The sequence below is a fragment of the Polistes fuscatus genome, unplaced genomic scaffold (genome assembly GCF_010416935.1).
Source record: "Polistes fuscatus isolate 324 unplaced genomic scaffold, CU_Pfus_HIC Scaffold1, whole genome shotgun sequence".
NCBI lineage: Eukaryota > Metazoa > Arthropoda > Insecta > Hymenoptera > Vespidae > Polistes > Polistes fuscatus.
The window spans coordinates 3,030,981-3,050,729 of record NW_025112997.1 but is presented as its reverse complement, the minus strand read 5'-3'; the positions used below and the strand labels follow the sequence as shown (position 1 = coordinate 3,050,729).

The window sequence follows — 19,749 nt, the reverse complement described above, 5'->3', positions numbered from 1 at the left end:
GGATAAGCAGAATTAAAAAAAAGAAATACATTCATTATCGATATTAATTCTCATGCACTTCATTCGATCATAATCCATACTTATCACCATCATTTTACACTCATACTTGGTCTACTCTTTGTCAACGTTCTTCACTGATTGTGAGAGAATTACCACTCACATCAGATCATGAAAACATTTAAGCCTCCCCACCACGTCAAGGTGGTAGACCATCGGGGAGGAAATAATACTAGATGGCACTATGAGTATTAAAACATAGCATCACGAATTCATTAAAATGTATAAAATATGTTAATTATATTATTAAAAAACTTCTACATATTAACTATTACGATGTTAAATTAAACCAAACAGTTAGTAGTATACTCATAACCATAAACATTCATATTTCATGCTTAAAATACTAATAATTAGCAAAAATCCAATGTATATTGTATCATGTAAAATAACATTAAATTGCATTACTTAACTGTAACTTAATTATAACAAATTTTTAATACGTAAGTATTAAACATATATTAAAATATTTGAAAAAATATATATTTAATGTAATCAATCTAATTAAAAGATGTTAAAATTTATTTTTCTGTTCGATGAGTAGTAACTTTTTGTAGAAAAAAAAAAATAATAGACATATGTATTGTTCGTGTATAAGAAGTTGACCCCCGCTTGCAGGTGGAGGAGTATTCCTGAAGTCTCATTGGCTGAAACGACCGGCTGCTTCTCCCACTCCATCGGAAGTACCAACTGGACACAAAGGAACACTAGTATATAGATGATAAAGTTTAGAATGACAGCATCTTCGAGAATTCCCATTGCGCACTAACGATACCAAGCATTTAAAGTTAAAATGGCTGAGCTGATAGCTATACCATTGAAAAAACCGTCCGACGTAGATGTTATTAAACCGTTAACAAATATTATTAAATCAACATACAACAGTGGTGGAAATAATCAAAAGGATTATACCGAAGCTATACAAGAATTTAGCGTATTAAGGAACAACGCATTATGGCGAGCTTTCGAGAAATACGAAAGTTCGTTGGAGGTTATTTACAAGTATGACTCATTCAATTTAATCATTATTCTGATTATAACGTTTCATGCAATATAAATTTAATAAATATCCGAATACATTAATTATGTTTAACGTGGGTGTCATCTATTTTTCATTGTTTTCAATTCATTTCTTCTATCATATATTTATTATTATTAAATTGATAATGCATCCGTCACGAAAGCTGTGGTTCAATTTAAAATAACATATGCCTTTTTAATACATTTATGTTAATTAATTGTATGCACTAAATTATGTCATTTAAATTTGTATATACGTATCATAATTTTATGCTATTACAATTAATAAATTATTTTTTAACGAATGTATAGGTACATTTATCAGACGTACTATACACATACATGAAAATTATATAAACTTTGATCATTGATTTTTTTAATAAATCATTTCTTTTTTAAATAGTATATGTTTTGTATGTTTGTTATAGCTATTACGACCAATTATGTGCTTTAGAAGGGAAGATACCTGCGCACGAATTACAAATACCATTTAAATGGAAAGATGCATTTGATCGTACGATTTTTGGTGGAAAGTTGAGTTTAAGTAAGAAAATTATTTAATTATATAATTATTAAATTATTCCTTTTAGTGGCATATTTTTATTATTAACTTTTTTTTTCATTATAATATAGATAGAAAGGTTACCACTTAAGTTATAGAGATAAGATAACGTACTTAATTTCAATTATCACTAAAAATATCTTTCACCCTAATAAATCCTACATGTGCAACAAATATAATAAAATCATTTACCTTTACAACACGAATGTGTTACAGAAAATATAATTAATTCAAAATACGTTTATCTGTTTACAGCGATTAGTACTTTGGCCTATGAAAAGGTCTGTGTACTCTTCAATATTGCTGCCTTACAAAGTTCAGTTGCTGCAACTCAATCCTTGGAAAGTGATGAAGGGTTAAAACTGGCTGCTAAATTATTCCAAGTTAGTCCTTTGTTGTCCTTTTAAATCTACGATTAATTAATACGACTAAACGAAATTAAATTAAATTACAAATAAATTTTAGCTATCCGCCGCTATCTTTAATCATTTAAAAGGAACCGTCATGATAGCAATTCAACAAGAACCAACACCTGACATTAGTCCCGAAACATTAGGCGCATTATCTTCCTTGATGTTAGCTCAAGCTCAAGAAATTTTTGTCCATAAAGCTATTCATGATTCTATGAAAGAAGTTATTATTGCAAAATTGGCTGCACAGGCTGAAGAATTGTATGCAGATGCTTTGAAGTTATTCCAAAAAGAAATATTTCGTGCATTTTGGGACAAAGAATGGGTTCCCTTGGTAAACTTTTTATTCTACCTTTTATTTAACGCTTTGATGGTGATGATAATAATAATAATATTTATTTTTTTACTCATGTTTTATCATTATTTTAGATCGCAGGTAAACAAGCTGGCTATCGTGCGATGATGGAATTTTATCAGTCGCTTGTATGTAGAAATAATAAATGCATTGGAGAAGAAATAGCAAGAGTAGAAGTAAATTTTAATTGTTATTATATAATTTAATACGTTTAAATGTTAAATGTAATAATTGTTTTAACAAAAATATTTTCATATATTTTTTATAGCACGCTGTTGAATTATTTAAGGCTGCTCAGCAACGATCCAACAAGCCTAATTTATTCCAAGAATACGCTAACAAAGCGCAAAGGAATTATACTGAAGTTAAAAAGGACAATGATTTTATCTATCATGAAAGAATTCCAGATATCAAAACTTTAGAACCAGTTGGAAAGGCTCATGTAGCAAAATTAGTGCAAATGCCTGAAGTATTAAGTTCCAACTTTAAAGGTTCTATTTTTTCGTTACTTATTTATTTATTATTATATTATATTAATATTAATATTAATTATGTGTGTATTGATTATGTGTATTAATAGTTTTATGTTTTTAGATCTCTTTGAGGAATTATTGCCAGTCCGTGTACATCAAGCTATGTCTTCTTACGAAATTCGTCGTAATGAACTTGTTAATTCAGAAATATCCAAATTACGAGAGATGACACAAGTTCTTAACAGGTATAATTATTTTATATATAATACAATATGAAATACATATTTATAAAATTATTATAAATAAATGTAATATATTTTTCATTTTACAGTGTATTAGCAAGTTTAAATTTACCAGCAGCTATCGAAGATACTAGTGGAACCGAATTGCCGCAATCGTTGTTAGAAAAAGCAAATTATGTGCGAGAAGCCGGTGGTAAATCAAGTTTAGAAGCAGCCATGAAAGAACTCCCAGAATTATTACAAAGGAATCAGGAATTATTAGATGAAGTAAATAATGAAATTTAATTATAATTATTATATAATCAATTATTATAATTATTATTGATGTTATTTCTAATTTTAATTATAGTGCGAACGAATGCTTAAAGAAGAACGCGAATCTGACGATCAATTGAGAGAACAATTTAAAGAACGTTGGACAAGAATATCCAGTGCTAGATTAACAGAACAATTTATTGCTAATGCACGTAAATATCGTGAAATTATTAATAGAGCTGTCTCCGCGGATAAGGTAACAAAATAATCTCCTAATATATATAATTAATTTATAAATATATATTTTTCATACTAATGCAAAAATTACTTTATTATTTTTGTTACTTAGGAAGTTCGTAATAAATATGAAACTCATCAAGAAGGTATAGAAATCCTAAGTATGGATGAAAGTCAATTATCTATGGCTGTACCTAATGGTTCAGCGGTACAAGAAAGTAACGTAGTCATGCAATTAAGAAAATTGATGGAAGATGTAAGATGTTCAATTTTACAATAAGTTTTATATCTTTCTATTTAACTATTACACGAATAATCACACTTACTACTTTCAGGTAGAAACATTGAAAGCGGAACGTGATGTAATTGAAAGTGAATTAAAATCAGCTACGACAGATATGAAAACAACGTTTTTGAATGCTCTTTCAAAAAGTGGAGCTATCGACGAACCGAACTTATCTGTCGAAAGTATTGGAAAGTGTTATGGACCTTTGCAAAAAGAAGTACGAGAAAGTTTGGCTCGTCAAGAACAATTGATAGCTGATATTCAGGTATTACATGCATTTATTACACTTCAATCATTCCAAATCAGTGATGAGAATTTATTCATAGAATTATTTTTATTCGATTTTACTTTTCTTTTTTCTTTTCCAGAGTACTCATGCAAAGTTTACAAACGAACAATGTGGTAGCGGAAGTTCAAGGGAAACTATGCTTTGTAAATTGGCCTCTGCATATGACACGTTTAAAGAATTGAAGAATCATTTGAACGAAGGAATCCAATTTTACAATGATTTAACGCAGGTAATATTAATTATTATTTGATCATTAGTGTTTTATCGTTAATTAAAATATATTCGGATGAATTAAAATGAAATTATTATATTTCCAGCTATTAGTCATTTTCCAAAATAAGATATCGGACTTTTGTTTCGCTCGTAAAACTGAGAAAGAAGAATTATTAAAAGATTTAACGACTAATTTAAGTCATACCGGTCCAGCTACAACACCAAGTATTCCATCTCATCACGAAGGTAGAAAAATCATTAAATATATGAAAATATTCTTTTTTAAATGATTACGAGTGTTACAAAATATATAAACTTAAATTTCCCTTTGATAATTGTACTTCACAGCTAATGCGGGTCAAAAACAATCTAATCCAGAGAATCCAGCAGCGCCAAATTTACCATATCCTATTCAACATCATGGGTCAATGCCTGTACCATATAGTGCAACTCCTGTAGCCCCATACCCAACTTATATGCCTCCACCAATGCCAACAACATATAATCCATATGCAACTATGCCATATCCTACGCAAGGTATGTCATAAAAAAATTTCAATTCATGAAATATTAGCATTTTATTTGCTTTCGTATTTATGTCTTCTTTTTTCTTTTGCTCTTTTAGGTGGATATAATCAAGCGTTACCACCAGGTGCATATGGTGCTTATGGTTATGGTAATTACGCTACACTACCTCGATATGGTGGTTCTAATCCTCCTCTATAATAGATACATACTACTGTGATGGAAATTTAAAAAGTTCGCGTTCTATATTAAAAGCTGAGTCAACTGAGAAAGAAAGTGATATGCAATTTTATCACGTTTCTACAAGATAACATTATTATTATTATTAATTATTATTACTATATTTGAAAAATTAATTGAAATATTTTATATTTAAGTTTTAAATAGATATTTAATCACAAACACACATCTTGTAATTAGATAATAATTGTTATTGTAATAGAAAATTATTGTAAGTATTTTTCAATGTATATTAAACGATACCTTGATTGTCGCTTCGTCAAACATTAATTGCTTATGTGCAAATCATATATATATATATATAAATATATAAACATATATTTTCTAAGGTAACATAATTATAAAACAATTTAATTTTGGAATATATTAATTTGTTCTCAAACAATAATAATATGAAACATTTTTTTTTTTGTAAACCCCTAAATCATCTCTATGTATATAGTAATACTCCTTATATGAAAATAATATCATTTATTATTCAATTAACACGTTCGTATAATTATTATGAATATATAAAAAAGAAAAATATATATAAGATATAGTATTGTTAGAATGACTTTCTTTATTACATCATTACAGAAAGAAATATTCATCTGCCTTTCTCCACTAGAATATAGACTTTATTACAATTGTAAAAATTGTATTATTTCCAATTATCGGATAATTACTATAATGAGGATGCTTTGTTATATATTTATATATAAATAATATGGAAATAGACATGTGCGACAAACTGACATAGCAAGTACGATTATGATGATTTTGTCTCTTTTTTTCTTTTTCTTTTGTTAATAAAATATCTTTTAATTATATAATCCCTTATATAATTTTAAAATATTTATTGCTCGACGTGCATTATTTTTTTTTTATCGTAAATTAATTTATTTATATTGATCGGATTAAAAACTTTCTTACATGTTGAAAGATTTTTACTTTAAGAGTAGCTAAGCATCCGCATTATTTACACAAAAAGTTTCATTATTTTGTGTAAATCTTTTTTATTTAGGAAATATTGTGATTTTTGTATTAATAAATCAGAATAATATTATAAGTCTCTAAAAACTAACACGCACACGCACCACACATTTTTACACGTTCTCTAAAGAACCATTGTATTTGTAAAAAGGGTAAAATAAGAATATTATCGTTGTTACTTTTTTTTTTTTATTACAGATTTACTTTAAACGCAACAATTTTAATGAATCACGTTCATATTTATTTTAAATTCCCTTTTTTTACTGCAATTACTTTTAATGGAATTAATAAAAAGTATATATTTATTTATTTTAATGTTTTTTTGGATTATTTTGTTCCTTTGGACATTCTACAGCTAATTAATTAAACAGAAATAATTGTGTATTATTATGAAAAGAGTATTCGTAGGGAATTCGCCAGGGTTTCAATAATTAGTTTTATGAATTGATTTTTTTAAAACCGATAAAATTATACATTACAAAAAAAAAGTGATTGTGTTGCTGGTCCTTAAAATTGCCTTGTTAGAGGAATGTAGAACAGCACATTTAGATTATATGAAAATGAAACTACATACTGTTTTTTTTTTTTTAACATACATATGCATATTAATTAACTTGTCCATTTCTTATGTGTAATAGTCACTTTCACTTTATAAAATATGAAAACCAAATTTGCATGATATTATTTTTAATAATTATTTCAGTAAAGACCACCTGTTTGTTCTTGGTATACCTCAATAACATCATCGTTTTCCATTTCAAGCTGAAATTCATTATTATTAACTTCTACACTTAAATACATTCCTACACATATATATAAATCATACTTTTTCATCGTTAATGATATACTCAACACAAAACATAAATAACTTTATATAAATCCTTGTATATTAATCGAATTACCTGCTTTGGTGTTTCATCGTCGTTAATTCTTTTACCATCAAAAAGAAACCTCAGTGATGTCATAGGTACACCCTAATTAAAATGATATAAGCTTATAAGGTTACGTACTCTACATACTATTAAAAACATATTAAAATAATACATCAAAAAGAAATTTTACAACCAATAACTATTAAAGAATATATAATATGTAATTTATGTGAGCTAGTGTTTCCTTTTACTATCGAAAAGAAATCTCAATATCATAGATAGTTCCTAATTCAAACGAGATAAGATTATAAGGTTACGTTACACCATACTGTTAAAAATATATCAAAATAATACATCAAAAGTAACTTTCCTAACCGATATAACTATTACAGAATATATGAAATACAAAATACAACAAGCAAGTAAATCAAAGATAAATAATGTAAATAGTATGAGATACTTACGACGCGATCACTATAAGATTTCTTAAGCTTCCCCATTTGGGTGGTCATCTTTACCCTAAAGTGAATTTCGTTGCTATCCTAAAAAAAATTATTTACGTAAAATTTAATTGACTTGTAGAAAACATATTAATGGGATTAAAAAAAATTGATAATAAACAATTTTTAAAAATTCTTACATTTCCAACAACTTTGAGCTTGATGTATTCTGAATTTGCGTCTCCTGGGCCGGCTTCAGGTTTCTGTTCCTAATTCACAAGGTTAGATTTCGATTAAATTCGGCCAATCGATTGTATAATTTACTATTTATTACTATCTTTATGTTTTCAACAAATAATTTATAATATTATTACTCTAAATAACGCTTACCTGATTCTCGGACATCGTTATTAATTAAAGAGTATAATAATTCTTGACCACGCGCCAGAAATGTAACTAAACACAAGCACGCAATATGGCGCCACGCTTTTGTCAGTTTCACAGCCTTCTCTAGTCCAAAAATAAAAAATTTTCAATATTTCATTAATTTACGTTCTAAAACACATTCTATTTTCTACACTGATTTTACTTATATTATATATCTTCCCTTACTTTCTCCTCCTATTTCTATGTATAATATTTATATTTATTTATGCATGTATTTGTTAATAAAATTAATATTAATTCAACCGTTGATTTATTCACTAACATTTAACTTCCTACCTTTTCAAATATTAAAACAAAGAGCACAATAGAATCTTAATTCAATATTAAAGGAAAATAATATTCCAGTAAATGTGTTCGAGAATCTTACCGTTGGGTCACAATGACTGAATGTGTTCTCAAAACCTTACACGCTTACCGATTGTTTGTATTGTAAACTACATTCTGCCTAGTTCACAGGTATAATTATTAAATCGAATATTAAATTATTTTAAACAATACAATCGTTTCATTTTGTTTCCCTAAATAATTATTTTACAATTATAATTGAATTTTTATCCGTAATTCAATTAATTCGAAAAACTTAAAATTTTATTAGTTTTTATTGTGTAATATATATATATATAGAAAAATTTTCTTAAAAATCCATCCTAAAGTTTACTAGTTCAAAAATTGTTTTGTTATTCTCTATTTAGAAAAAACAAAAATTAGTGTCAACAATTGTCACAATGTTTCGTAAGGTGAGAAATTATCAACAAATATTTTAATTATTATGTTAATCTTAATTTACATGTAACCATCTAACATTGTATTTACATTTATGTATTTTGCAGGTTATATCGCATGGGCGCATTCAAACAAATCTATTAAAAAATGTATACTTCTCTTCGCAAGCAAATGCACCACATACTATTGAAAAAAGTATAGAAGATAATTATTATTATTATTATTATTTTTTGTAATAATTTATGTAATATATTATGTATATTGCATAGAGAATATTTATATATATATATATAAAGAATATAATATATTATATAGAGAAATTTAATATTAAAACATAATTGTTATAAATATTATTATAGCTATTAATCAAGTAACATTACTCGGAAGAGTTGGTGGAAATCCACAAGAGCGTGGAACTGAAAAACACCCCGTAGTGATTTTCTCATTGGCAACCCATCTCAATTATAAATATGAAAGCGGTATGCATATATGAGTTTCTATTAATTTTAATGAGTTACTTTATAAAAAATTCATATGTACTATTCATTTAATATTATTATTTTTTTTGTTTTAGGTGAATATATGCAAAAGACTGACTGGCATAGAATATGTGTTTTTAAACCTTATCTCAGAGAAAGTGTTAGTAATCATTTGAAGAAAGGTCAACGCATATTGGTAAATGGAAGATTAAGTTATGGCGAATTCAAAGACGAAGAAGGAAATATGAGACCGACTACAGCTATTATAGCAGATGAAGTTATATTTTTCCAATGATATAAATAATAATAATAATAATAATAATAATAATATATCAAATAAAATATATTTAAAATTTCTTAAATATTTTTATATCTTGTTTTTTTTTAATTTTTATAAATTCATTGATATGTTACAATGAATTATGTAAACATCATTTCGTTATAGTAGAAAGAACGTGTAGATATAAAAATGATAAAAAAAATAGCATGACTATGAAAGAAATGTTTGAAATATAAATGAACTTCTAAATATTTAAGTATCTCTTTCATATTTTATAACATTACGTTATAAGAATATATGTTTCAATGTAAAGATTATAATCTTTCTTTTTACAATTCTTTGTTAAACGACATTTTTATTTAAGTATCTCTGAGAGAAACATCAACAAAACTCATCAATCGAACTGAACATTTACTATGGAAAATAAAAAAGCTGTATTGTCTAAAATATTGCAAGGTTCTACTTGGTTTTGGAAAGCGTTTAAACGATATTTAAGCAATTGCACTATCCATGGCGTTAAATATCTTGTTTCTGAAAATTGTTTATATATAGAACGGTAAAATAATAGGAAATAATTATTATAAAATATAATATTTTAAATAGTAACACTTTTTCGTGTACTTTGAAGATTATTTTGGCTTCTATGTTGTGTACTGAGCTGGTGGGGTTGTGCCATAGTAATTATGGATAGTGTCTCGGAATATAATGAATATCCTGTTGACGTTACCTCAGATACATTATACGTTAATTGGGAAACTCCATTTCCTTCAATTACAGTTTGCATTAAATCTTCCGATAAATTAAGAACCAGCTACAAGTTTATACAGTATATTCATCAAATAAAAATAATAATAATAAATTCTTGCTAATTATGTATATATATATATTTATCATATTCTTTTCTCTTATGATTACAATTTTGTAGACATCCATCGACATTGGAATTTTCATCGAAAGTAAAACATGATGTTACTGCCGATGAATTACTGGAAGCTTATCAATCAGTATATTTACCAATATTCTACTTATTTAAATAATAAAATATTAAAAATATATATATATAATTATTATTTTTATAGGTGCAAATACCATGTACAGAAATATTTGCTAATTGCATTTGGAATAACGTAAAATTTGATTGTTGCAAGGAATTCAAGCCGTTAAACAAGACCGGCGTTGGTTATTGTTATGCAGTTAATTCCAAACATTTCAAACCATATGACAATTCAAATATTAAATTTTGGATTAATGGTACTACCGAGAGTGGAAATTTTGTGATCGATCTTATAGCAAATCAAAAAACAATTCCTCGGTATATTAATGTTCGTATATTCCTTCTTTTTTTCTCTTCCTAATTATTTAAACTATTTTTATTTCTATACAATTAAATAATGTAGGTATACATATTGGATAACTTGCAATTACCAATATCTAGTACTTTGGCTGAATACGTAATTACGAACATGAGAAAAGGCAGTTCCACTCGAATTGAATTTGTAATGGTGCCTACAAGTAATGAGAAACAAGTACAATATTCTTTAATACAACAAAGAAATTGTCGATTTAGTCATGAGATTGATAAGGACAGTATGTACGAAATTTATAGCACTGATTCTTGTGCTATAGAGGTATAATTTTTAATAGACATTTATACAGGGTGCCGAGATTTTTACAGCTAAAAATTTGACATCTTGGAACCCTAATGCAACCCCGTATATATATAATTTTTTATCTTTTCATATTTTTCTTTCTTTTTCTAATAGTTATATGTACAAAAAATGATTAAGTATTGCGGTTGCGTAAGTTTTTATTATCCTGTTCCTGCTGGTGCAAGAACATGTAATTTAACAGAATTACTATGTTTATCAAACAATAAGAAGGATATTCTATTGGTTACAAATGTAAATAAAAAATGTTATCCTCTCTGCGAAGGAACTACAACAAATGTGTAAGAATTTTTATCGTATATATATTTCATTGTATGAACAATTTAATGATATAATGTGATCCTTATTGCAGATATCATAGCAACCCCATAGAGTACAGTGATGTAGATAACGATGTAGTAAGAATAGATTTCATATCATTGTCCCGTCCATTAGCACAATATCGTCGATATATGGTACGCAGTTTTTTAGATTTGATAGGTAAATATATATGTTCTATTAGATTAAAATAATACTGAAAAGTAAATTGAAATTTTTTATTTTTTTTGTCTATTTTTTGTAACTTTAGTCAATGTTGATCTCTTTTAAATGATGCAATAAGTCATTTTATAAGATATCATAAAAATGATTTATTATGAACATGAGAATATCTTATCAATAAATATTTCCAAATTTAACGATAATATACAACCTGTAAATAGATTGATGAAAAATTTCATTACGAATAATCTTCTAAATCTTGTAAATATTAATTGAAATTGTTATATTCAGTTGCAGTAGGAAGTGCTTTAGGATTATTTATGGGTGCCAGTATTCTCAGTTTCTTCGAGATACCTTATTGGTTTTTTCTTCGTCGTGATGAAATCGCATGATTGATAAAACATAATCGACTCTGTTGATTTCCTGATATAAGCACATTATTCGCTTTGTTTATTTAAAAAATAAACTAATATTATAAAACACTATAGTAATTTAGTCATAATTCTTAGTAATAATCTGATGATATAATAAGGATCAATAAATCATTGTTTATAAAAAAAATCACGAATATGTGTATTTATTAGAACAATTAAATTTACTTTAATGCACTGTACCAAATACTTTTCTTAATATTCTACGATTCTTATCACCGGTGATATAAATAAGATGTTATCATTTATGCAGAGATTTGAGATAGGTGTTTCAGACTTCAAATTTTTTTAGTAAACAAATATAAATGTGATAAATGCATCATATTTGTGGAAATTTCATTAAATGGTGTATAAAAAGGAATATAAAATGAATCTAGAAAACTAGAGAAAGAAGAGAAAGAGACTGTGCAAGAGTCGAAAATGTCAGCAGCGACGACCGATCAACAAGTCCAAATTGTATCTAATTCTGACTTTAAATTTGAAGAAAATTTAATATCTAACAAAGACATTTACCAAAATGTGCTGACTACGGAAGATATTCAAGAAATAGTTCATCGTGTTTTAAATCAAAATGTCGAGGTAATTAATTATTTTCTTCGACCATATTCAGATGGAAAAATTGGCTTCCTCGGTTCGCATCAAAAACTTTACATAACGATAAAACATAAGAATCAGAAAAAAACTTTCTTCTTTTTTGCGAAAATCATACCATACGACGTACCTGATCAAGCAAATTATATAATAGGAAACGGTATTTTTGATAAAGAAGTAACATTTTACAAAAAAATAATACCAATACTATACGAAAATTATCGAGAAGAACGTTGGAGTCCAAATTGTTATAAAGTGAAAGAAAATTATTTAATATTTGAAGACTTACAAAGGGAAGAGTATACAATGCGGAGCAAACTTTTTGACGAGGTACTTGTTACCTCAGCTTTGACAACGATTGCAAGAATGCATGCTGCATCGTTAATGGCAGAATATCGTCTAGGGATGCCGTTTAACAAACTCTTTCCTAACGCATTCGATGAAACAGCATTTAACTTGATAGGACAAAGAAAAAATTGGTTTGATGCAGGAATCAGGGCAGGTATTCAAATCGCTAAATATCTTGGTCTCGATTCGAGCTGGATACCAAAAGTTGCACTAAAAATCTTGGAAGCTATTAAAAGTTCTACAAAGAAATCAAACGTTATATGTCATGGCGATCTTTGGGCTAACAATTTGATGTTTAACAAAGAAACACCTCCAAAATGTCTCTTAATTGATTTTCAATTACTCAGATATTGTACTATAGCGCACGATATTTCTCAATTACTTTATCTATGTACATCCCGTCGTTTTCGAGAAACACGCGAAGAAGATATGTTAAAACATTATTACAAAGTTCTTTGCGATACTTTAAGGGCTAATCAATTTTCCGGACAATACCCGTCTTGGTCTGAATTACTTCAAGGAATAGAAGAACAACGTTTAGGTTCTTTGATATGTGCTATGGTATATTTTCCAACTATTTTAATGGATGAAACTCTCAGTGCACAAATTATGAATGATACCAATTGTTATACTGAATTTGTTTTCCGCGATAGAACTGATATTGTTATAAATAATATGAAACGAGATTCGGAATATGCTAATAGAATTACGGAAATAATTGAAGAGTTAATTGAAAAAGCTCAGCGTCTCGACGAATTACCTGTACCATGTTAATTAAATAATAAATTAATTTTTTTTAAATATTAAATAATTTTGTTTACCTTTTAAAAAATAACTTACCAATATTTATTTATATCCATACTTGACGACAAATATATTCTGTTAATTTTTTATTTTTTTAATATTTTAATAATATTCATATAAAAAAAATATTTCTTATGTTTCAGTAGTTTTTCCAAGGGGAAGTACTATAGTTTTTAAAAATGACCAATCGTGATTAATTAATGGTTGATTGGGTTTATCAACACCCATATTCGTTGAAACTGGCGATGGTTCTTGTTTTATTGGTTTTACGCGTTTAATATTATCTTCTTCTTCATTTATCTTTTCCTCTTCCGAATTTTCTCTTCCGGAGTCTTCCGCATCTTCCGAATCATCGAGATCATCATTATGATCGTCCGGTCTAAAAAAAATATATTTTGTAGAACTTCATATCTTTCTTTTAAATCTTCATAATTATTTTAATTATATGTTTATTAAATTAAACATTTAATTTTTTTTATTACCTTGACAATGTATTATTTGAAGATTGATCTTTTTGTGATAGCAAAGCCAGTAAATAAGTTGCACAAAGCATTCTCACCGGTGGTAAAGTATGAGCAGCAACATTAAAGATCTAATAAATAAAAAAAAAAATAAAAATAATAAAAAACACATTTACAATATATGAATTAGTTAAAATATTAATTATATTATTTTCTTAATAAAATACATTTAAATCAAATATTTAAAATTGTTTAATCAATTAGTATTTTTAGATGCATGTTTCTATTTATAGAACAAATTATTACAGTGAAAAATCTAACGAGTAAGTTGATACAGATTGTATTTAAAATACGTCAATAGTAATGGATTGACGTAAGAAATAAATGACGTAAAAAAATATAGTAGAATGGAAACTGAAAATAAACTTTACGTTGAGACCATAATAGAGACAATTACGGTTGGTGTAATTTACACGTACTAATTCTTTGAATCTCTTTTCATAATGACGCACAGAGATACTATGACCTCTTTTATAAAACGATGAACTTAACGTGAAAAAGGGTCATTGTACACTTAGTGATTTATATTTTTTTTTTTATATGTATATATCCAAACTAAAATTTGTATATTGTAGAAACTGATCCTATATAATAATAAATGATTTTTTTTATATTTTTATATTTGCATTAAAGAAAATTTTACCATATGTTTATCATAAGTTAATCCTTTATTTTATTAATTATATTCTAATTTAATTACTGAGCCCTATCTAAACAGGATTGAAATATTATTTATTAAATATGTACTACAAAAAACATTGTTATACTTTTGATTGATAATTTCCAAAGAACGTAATTTCTGAATTGAAGTTAATTTACAATAACAGAGTAAGAATGTTGGTTGAATGACGCATTTAAGAAATTTCAGGAAAATGGAGGTCCGGGTTATAAGATTATTAGAAGGTGGGAGTAAAAAGCCAAGCAACTCCCATATTAAATCATGGCAAGACTACTTCATAAAGCCAGTTACATGTCAAACGTTGAAAGGATATCACAAATCCTAAATAAATCTTACACGCTTATTATTTATCAATTCTTATTGTACGACTTTGACTTCATCATCATTGTGCACATTTCACTGTGAATATTTCGATTGAAAAATTTACAAAAAAAAAAAAAAGATCAATTTCAATTTAAGATTTTTCTAAGTCAGGATTTTGCTTGGCTTACATTTTCATAAAAATGAAATTATTTGGAAAATATTTCTTCTCTTGCTTTTTCATATTGACATTATTAATAGTCATTACAAAAGGATATCTTACTACCGATACTGAAACAGTAAGTATTTTTAAAACTCTATTTAACATAAAAGAAATTAATTTACTTTTAAATAATTATTTATAATATCTGATCTTTTTTTATAGGCAATAAAAAACATGAGACAAATTCCTCAATGGCATTGTCTACGTATTAGAAAATTTAATCTTTTACGTCGTTGCCGAAATTATCGTCTAGGAAGAAAACATTTAACTGTTTCATAATTAAATATTTATACCTGTACACTAATAATCTAAGAATTAATAATTTTTATACTGTGAAGAAATTGTAATGTAATACAACCCTGACGAAATCCTAACGCTATTATATATATATGAATATATTTAATGAATATATTATTAAATATATGAATAAACAAATGAAAAAAATAAAAAGAATTATTTCTTACCTCGTCTATTTTATCTTTTCCTGAAATACGATAAGATTCCTGTACGAGGGAATTATTTTCTTCTCTACTTGATACAGTCTGAGATGCTATAAAATTCGTGAAAGGAGTTAAAGCTGTTTGATTTCTTGAGAAGATTTCTAAAGCGTCTCCTATTTCGGATTCTGATTCCAAACACAAAAGTTCCTAAAAATAATAAAAAGAAAAATCAATTATACTAAAATATACATAATAATATTTTTGTACGACGTATCTTATTGATACATGAGAAAACATACTTGATTCGAATCTATAAAATATAATTGTGATTTCTTCTGCCATAGCATGTTAGAGGAATCTTTACTATCTTGCAAACGTGGTACGAAAACAGCTCCTAATATTGAACTGTCGTTTTCGATGATGGATTTTTTAACGTATACTGGAGTTGAATTTTGTGGATTAAAAATATACACTAAAAAAATTTAAATAATAAAATATTAAATAATATAATAAATCTAAATGATAGAAAATTTTTTTATAATACTTACACGTATTTTCTGTAGTGAAAGCAGCCATATAAATGGATTTAGGATCGGCTGTAAGTTTAGTTACATTTAAAGAAACACTCCATGTAATACTCAGAGATAAAATATTCCAGACAGCAATATGTTTGTCCGAAGCAACGACAATCAGATTACAAGCTTCTTGTTTCCCAAATTCGATGCGCCTAATAAGAAATACAACATAAAGTTAAATTTCTTTTATATTATTTAATAATATTTCAGTGATGTAATATTACTTACGTTATGGTATGTGGATATTGACTATGTGTAAGACTACTCCTTAAAGTACACGTATCAGGCTCCCAAATAGTTAATGACGAACCAAAACCGATTCCTAATAAAGAACCATCTATTGAAAATGCAGCATCTGTAGCTGATAGTTCATGGTAATTTCCTACGCCATAACAATGCCAATGTTTCGTTTTTTCTAAAATATAAAAATAAATTACGTTTACTTTACAAAAATGATATTTAATATTATAAGAATAATTTTATTTTATAAAATATTTCTTACTATAAATCGATTTTGGCTCCACAAGATTCCATAACTTAAATTTCTTATCTTTACCAGTAGTTACAACTAAAGGATCTTCGTCACCGAATAATGAATTTGTTTGAAATTGTAAAGCATTAACTCCTAATTCGTGTGGAAGTTCGACCGATGAATTTAATGTAAAACTGTTAGAAATTCAATTAATAATGATTATGTTTAAATGTAATTAATTAATACAAAGTTTTAATAATTCATAGACATAAATATTATTTAACTTACATTTGTTGGTTCGAGTCAAATGACCAAAATTTTAATCTCACTTCAGGGGCTGAAACCTTATCATCGCGTTCTTCCACTGTGGCCATCCACGTACCATCATGATTCAAGGCTACTTTAGTTACTTCAGTGTTTAAAGTATTTACACTTCGTTCTCGTGTAATAAAATTTTCAGCTGTTATATGAATCTATGAATGAAATACATGAAAGATAATATCAATTAAATAAATATATTAATAAACTTACATTACAAATGTGTACTTATATACTCTAAAATATACTTACATTGTACAATAAACTTTTTTTATGTGTATTATAAAACTGAACATGCCCAGTGCGACTATTTAAAACAAGACTATTGGTACGTGGATCTACAACGAGCCCAGCAGGGAATAAATCTTTGCAGGATAATGCAATACCCCATGTTAGATTTTGTATTACAGATATTAAATCTCTTTGAGGATTTATAACACTAATACCTATATAAATAATATTAATATATCAATATATAAGATAATTATGTATTTATAAAATATTAATAAAAATATTTAATTAAACATATATTACCATTATCTAAGGTGGATATGGCAACGTAAATGTTATCTGACGCGATAGTTAAATATTTAATTGGTGCTGGTAAACGAGGTAAAAATGATTTATCTGACGGAGCTGCAATAGTCCATTTTACTAAAACACACTCTCCACCACCGGTGTACATATGAATACCTGTAATATATTTTTATATATATATGAGATGAATTAGTTTCTAAATAAATATTTAATTAACAATATTTAAACAATTAACCTGTTTTACTAAAAACTATTTCAGTTACAGGTAATGTATGCCAATGATATACTGCTGTAAATGGCCTAGATTGGAATAAATTTCTCCATAATACTACGCGCCCAGTAGAATCTCCAGTAGCCACACATTCTTCTCCAGGATGTCCAGCGATGCATGTTGGTATTCTACCAGTTTTCCCTGTTTTATGTCTAAAAGAAAATATATATATGCATGCAAATAAAAAATTACTTAATTGAAATTAAATTCATGCGAAAGAAAAATGTTGCATCAACCGCTTATTTGTGATGTTTTTTTAGAGAGAAAGAGAGAAAGAGAGAAAGAGACTTCACTTCTCTCAATCAAAAAGTTAAATATAAAATAAGTTAAACTCACAATTTGTCAACTAAATTACGCGATGGATCTAATATGTGTAAATCTGTATCGTGAAGAACTGCTATTAAATTATTCCCATAATTTCCTATTACATCAACGTAATACTCAGGATTTTTAGTCCTGAAAGAAGATAAAATATAAATTACTTTTTTTTCTATAAATCTTAAATTAATTATTAATTTAAGAAGATATCATTTACACTTACGAAATGGACTGACGTTTACAATTCTTTCCATTTTTCAAGTCGAATAACAGCAAGCATATATTGCTGTTATTTTGCGAGATATAAGTTATGAGAACTTGTGATATATCTACATCGAGTGAGTTTTTATATTTGACGATATGAAAAGTTTTTACTTTGGGATGTTCTACTGACAAAAAATTTAAGTTCTGTAAAAAATTATTCATCATACATTCAAATCTTTGATGCTTCGTTAAATTAAAAGTAAGATTTGCAAATTGTAATTTAAAATGATACATACTAATTTTTTTGTAATGATGCCACTTTGACAACTCCAAAAGTTAAGCTGCCCATTATCTGTACAACCCATAACTGTATTATAAACATCTGGATATGAGACAATTCCAATTATCCTACGATCAATACCCTCAAATTCTTGAACAAAATCTCCAGTTAATGTACTGTATGCACGTATAGTATGTTTCCATATAACATATAATGTTCTGCCGTACAAAAAAACAAACTCGTTTAATTAAAGTCGATAATATTTAGTTAATTTAATACATGATATTTATCTATTTAAGATAATAATAATTAATAATATTTTATATATTGAAACTTAACACACATAACCTGTACTTACTCTCCATCTTCCGAAAATAATGGACGATGGTCGATTATAGATCCTCCACCTTTTCTCGTAACAATTAAATTATCTACATCTAACGAATTATTACTTATTGATTTAGATAGTTTAATTGATTTCACTTGCATTTTAACACGTGTTTTAAATTAACAACAAACATATAAAAAATACTTAACTTATTACAAATTAAATACAGAGACAGATGGCATTAGAGTGAAGATGTACGCCTTGTGATTGGAAGGTTTAAATTTGTTTTGATTGGTTTAATTAGTATTAATCTAACCAATCATATTTTTACGTATGAAATTCAAAATTATATTTAATTCTTACGATTATTTCTTTTAATAATAAAATTAGAATTTTTTTAATTAATAAAAATTCGTATCATTTAGCAGATTCACATTAACAAATAAATTAAATAATATATTATATATAATACCAAATATCTCATATATCTAGAAGATAGAAGTAGAATATATTGTGTATATATATTCTATAATAAGTTCTATATAAACAGTAAGTTATAAATATAAAAATAATTATTTTACA

At 26.7% G+C, this 19,749-nt stretch overlaps 6 protein-coding genes across 8 annotated transcripts; 4 read left to right on the top strand and 2 right to left on the bottom strand.

Moving 5' to 3' along the window:
• The first annotated feature begins 704 nt into the window (after window positions 1-704).
• LOC122526609 (programmed cell death 6-interacting protein) lies at window positions 705-5,304 on the top strand. Its single transcript, XM_043650147.1, has 15 exons — window positions 705-1,059; window positions 1,506-1,621; window positions 1,895-2,022; window positions 2,105-2,383; window positions 2,479-2,580; window positions 2,673-2,895; window positions 2,999-3,122; window positions 3,209-3,386; window positions 3,469-3,630; window positions 3,724-3,867; window positions 3,947-4,162; window positions 4,266-4,415; window positions 4,504-4,645; window positions 4,748-4,936; window positions 5,025-5,304. The coding sequence occupies exons 1-15, from the start codon at window positions 851-853 to the stop codon at window positions 5,123-5,125; spliced, it is 2,463 nt and encodes an 820-aa protein (XP_043506082.1). The 5' UTR covers window positions 705-850; the 3' UTR covers window positions 5,126-5,304.
• A 1,007-nt stretch (window positions 5,305-6,311) lies between these two features.
• Window positions 6,312-8,245, bottom strand: LOC122526641 (small ubiquitin-related modifier-like). Of its 2 annotated transcripts, none has more exons than XM_043650168.1 (6): window positions 8,064-8,245; window positions 7,842-7,961; window positions 7,652-7,720; window positions 7,476-7,553; window positions 7,042-7,113; window positions 6,312-6,901 (listed from the first exon to the last, which is right to left on the bottom strand). In XM_043650168.1, exons 2-6 carry the CDS (start codon window positions 7,854-7,856, stop codon window positions 6,839-6,841), a joined length of 297 nt encoding a protein of 98 aa, XP_043506103.1. In that variant the 5' UTR covers window positions 7,857-7,961; window positions 8,064-8,245; the 3' UTR covers window positions 6,312-6,838. The 2 variants fall into 2 exon arrangements, with proteins under 2 accessions (XP_043506103.1, XP_043506106.1); XM_043650171.1 differs by having other exon boundaries at window positions 7,842-7,956; window positions 8,175-8,193.
• A 283-nt stretch (window positions 8,246-8,528) lies between these two features.
• On the top strand, window positions 8,529-9,827 carry LOC122526627 (single-stranded DNA-binding protein, mitochondrial). The gene is made up of 4 exons (XM_043650164.1): window positions 8,529-8,635; window positions 8,729-8,816; window positions 8,981-9,100; window positions 9,196-9,827. Exons 1-4 carry the CDS (start codon window positions 8,624-8,626, stop codon window positions 9,393-9,395), a joined length of 420 nt encoding a protein of 139 aa, XP_043506099.1. The 5' UTR covers window positions 8,529-8,623; the 3' UTR covers window positions 9,396-9,827.
• On the top strand, window positions 9,797-12,088 carry LOC122521370 (sodium channel protein Nach). Its single transcript, XM_043642043.1, has 8 exons — window positions 9,797-9,936; window positions 10,009-10,246; window positions 10,301-10,384; window positions 10,460-10,702; window positions 10,778-11,008; window positions 11,144-11,328; window positions 11,400-11,527; window positions 11,819-12,088. Exons 1-8 carry the CDS (start codon window positions 9,797-9,799, stop codon window positions 11,917-11,919), a joined length of 1,350 nt encoding a protein of 449 aa, XP_043497978.1. The 3' UTR covers window positions 11,920-12,088.
• A 234-nt stretch (window positions 12,089-12,322) lies between these two features.
• On the top strand, window positions 12,323-13,705 carry LOC122526616. The gene has a single exon (XM_043650159.1). It carries the CDS (start codon window positions 12,379-12,381, stop codon window positions 13,669-13,671), a length of 1,293 nt encoding a protein of 430 aa, XP_043506094.1. The 5' UTR covers window positions 12,323-12,378; the 3' UTR covers window positions 13,672-13,705.
• On the bottom strand, window positions 13,440-19,479 carry LOC122526599 (WD repeat-containing protein 75). 2 transcript variants are annotated; one of them, XR_006306121.1, is made up of 16 exons: window positions 19,198-19,479; window positions 18,856-19,057; window positions 18,579-18,763; window positions 18,374-18,493; window positions 18,002-18,189; window positions 17,764-17,922; window positions 17,482-17,675; window positions 17,200-17,384; window positions 16,942-17,105; window positions 16,668-16,854; window positions 16,413-16,591; window positions 16,164-16,336; window positions 15,889-16,071; window positions 14,184-14,293; window positions 13,738-14,080; window positions 13,440-13,657 (listed from the first exon to the last, which is right to left on the bottom strand). XR_006306121.1 is itself a non-coding variant. In XM_043650133.1 (15 exons), exons 1-15 carry the CDS (start codon window positions 19,326-19,328, stop codon window positions 13,834-13,836), a joined length of 2,607 nt encoding a protein of 868 aa, XP_043506068.1. In that variant the 5' UTR covers window positions 19,329-19,479; the 3' UTR covers window positions 13,714-13,833. The 2 variants fall into 2 exon arrangements, 1 of the variants encoding a protein (XP_043506068.1); XM_043650133.1 differs by lacking the exon at window positions 13,440-13,657 and having other exon boundaries at window positions 13,714-14,080.
• Window positions 19,480-19,749: the final 270 nt, after the last annotated feature.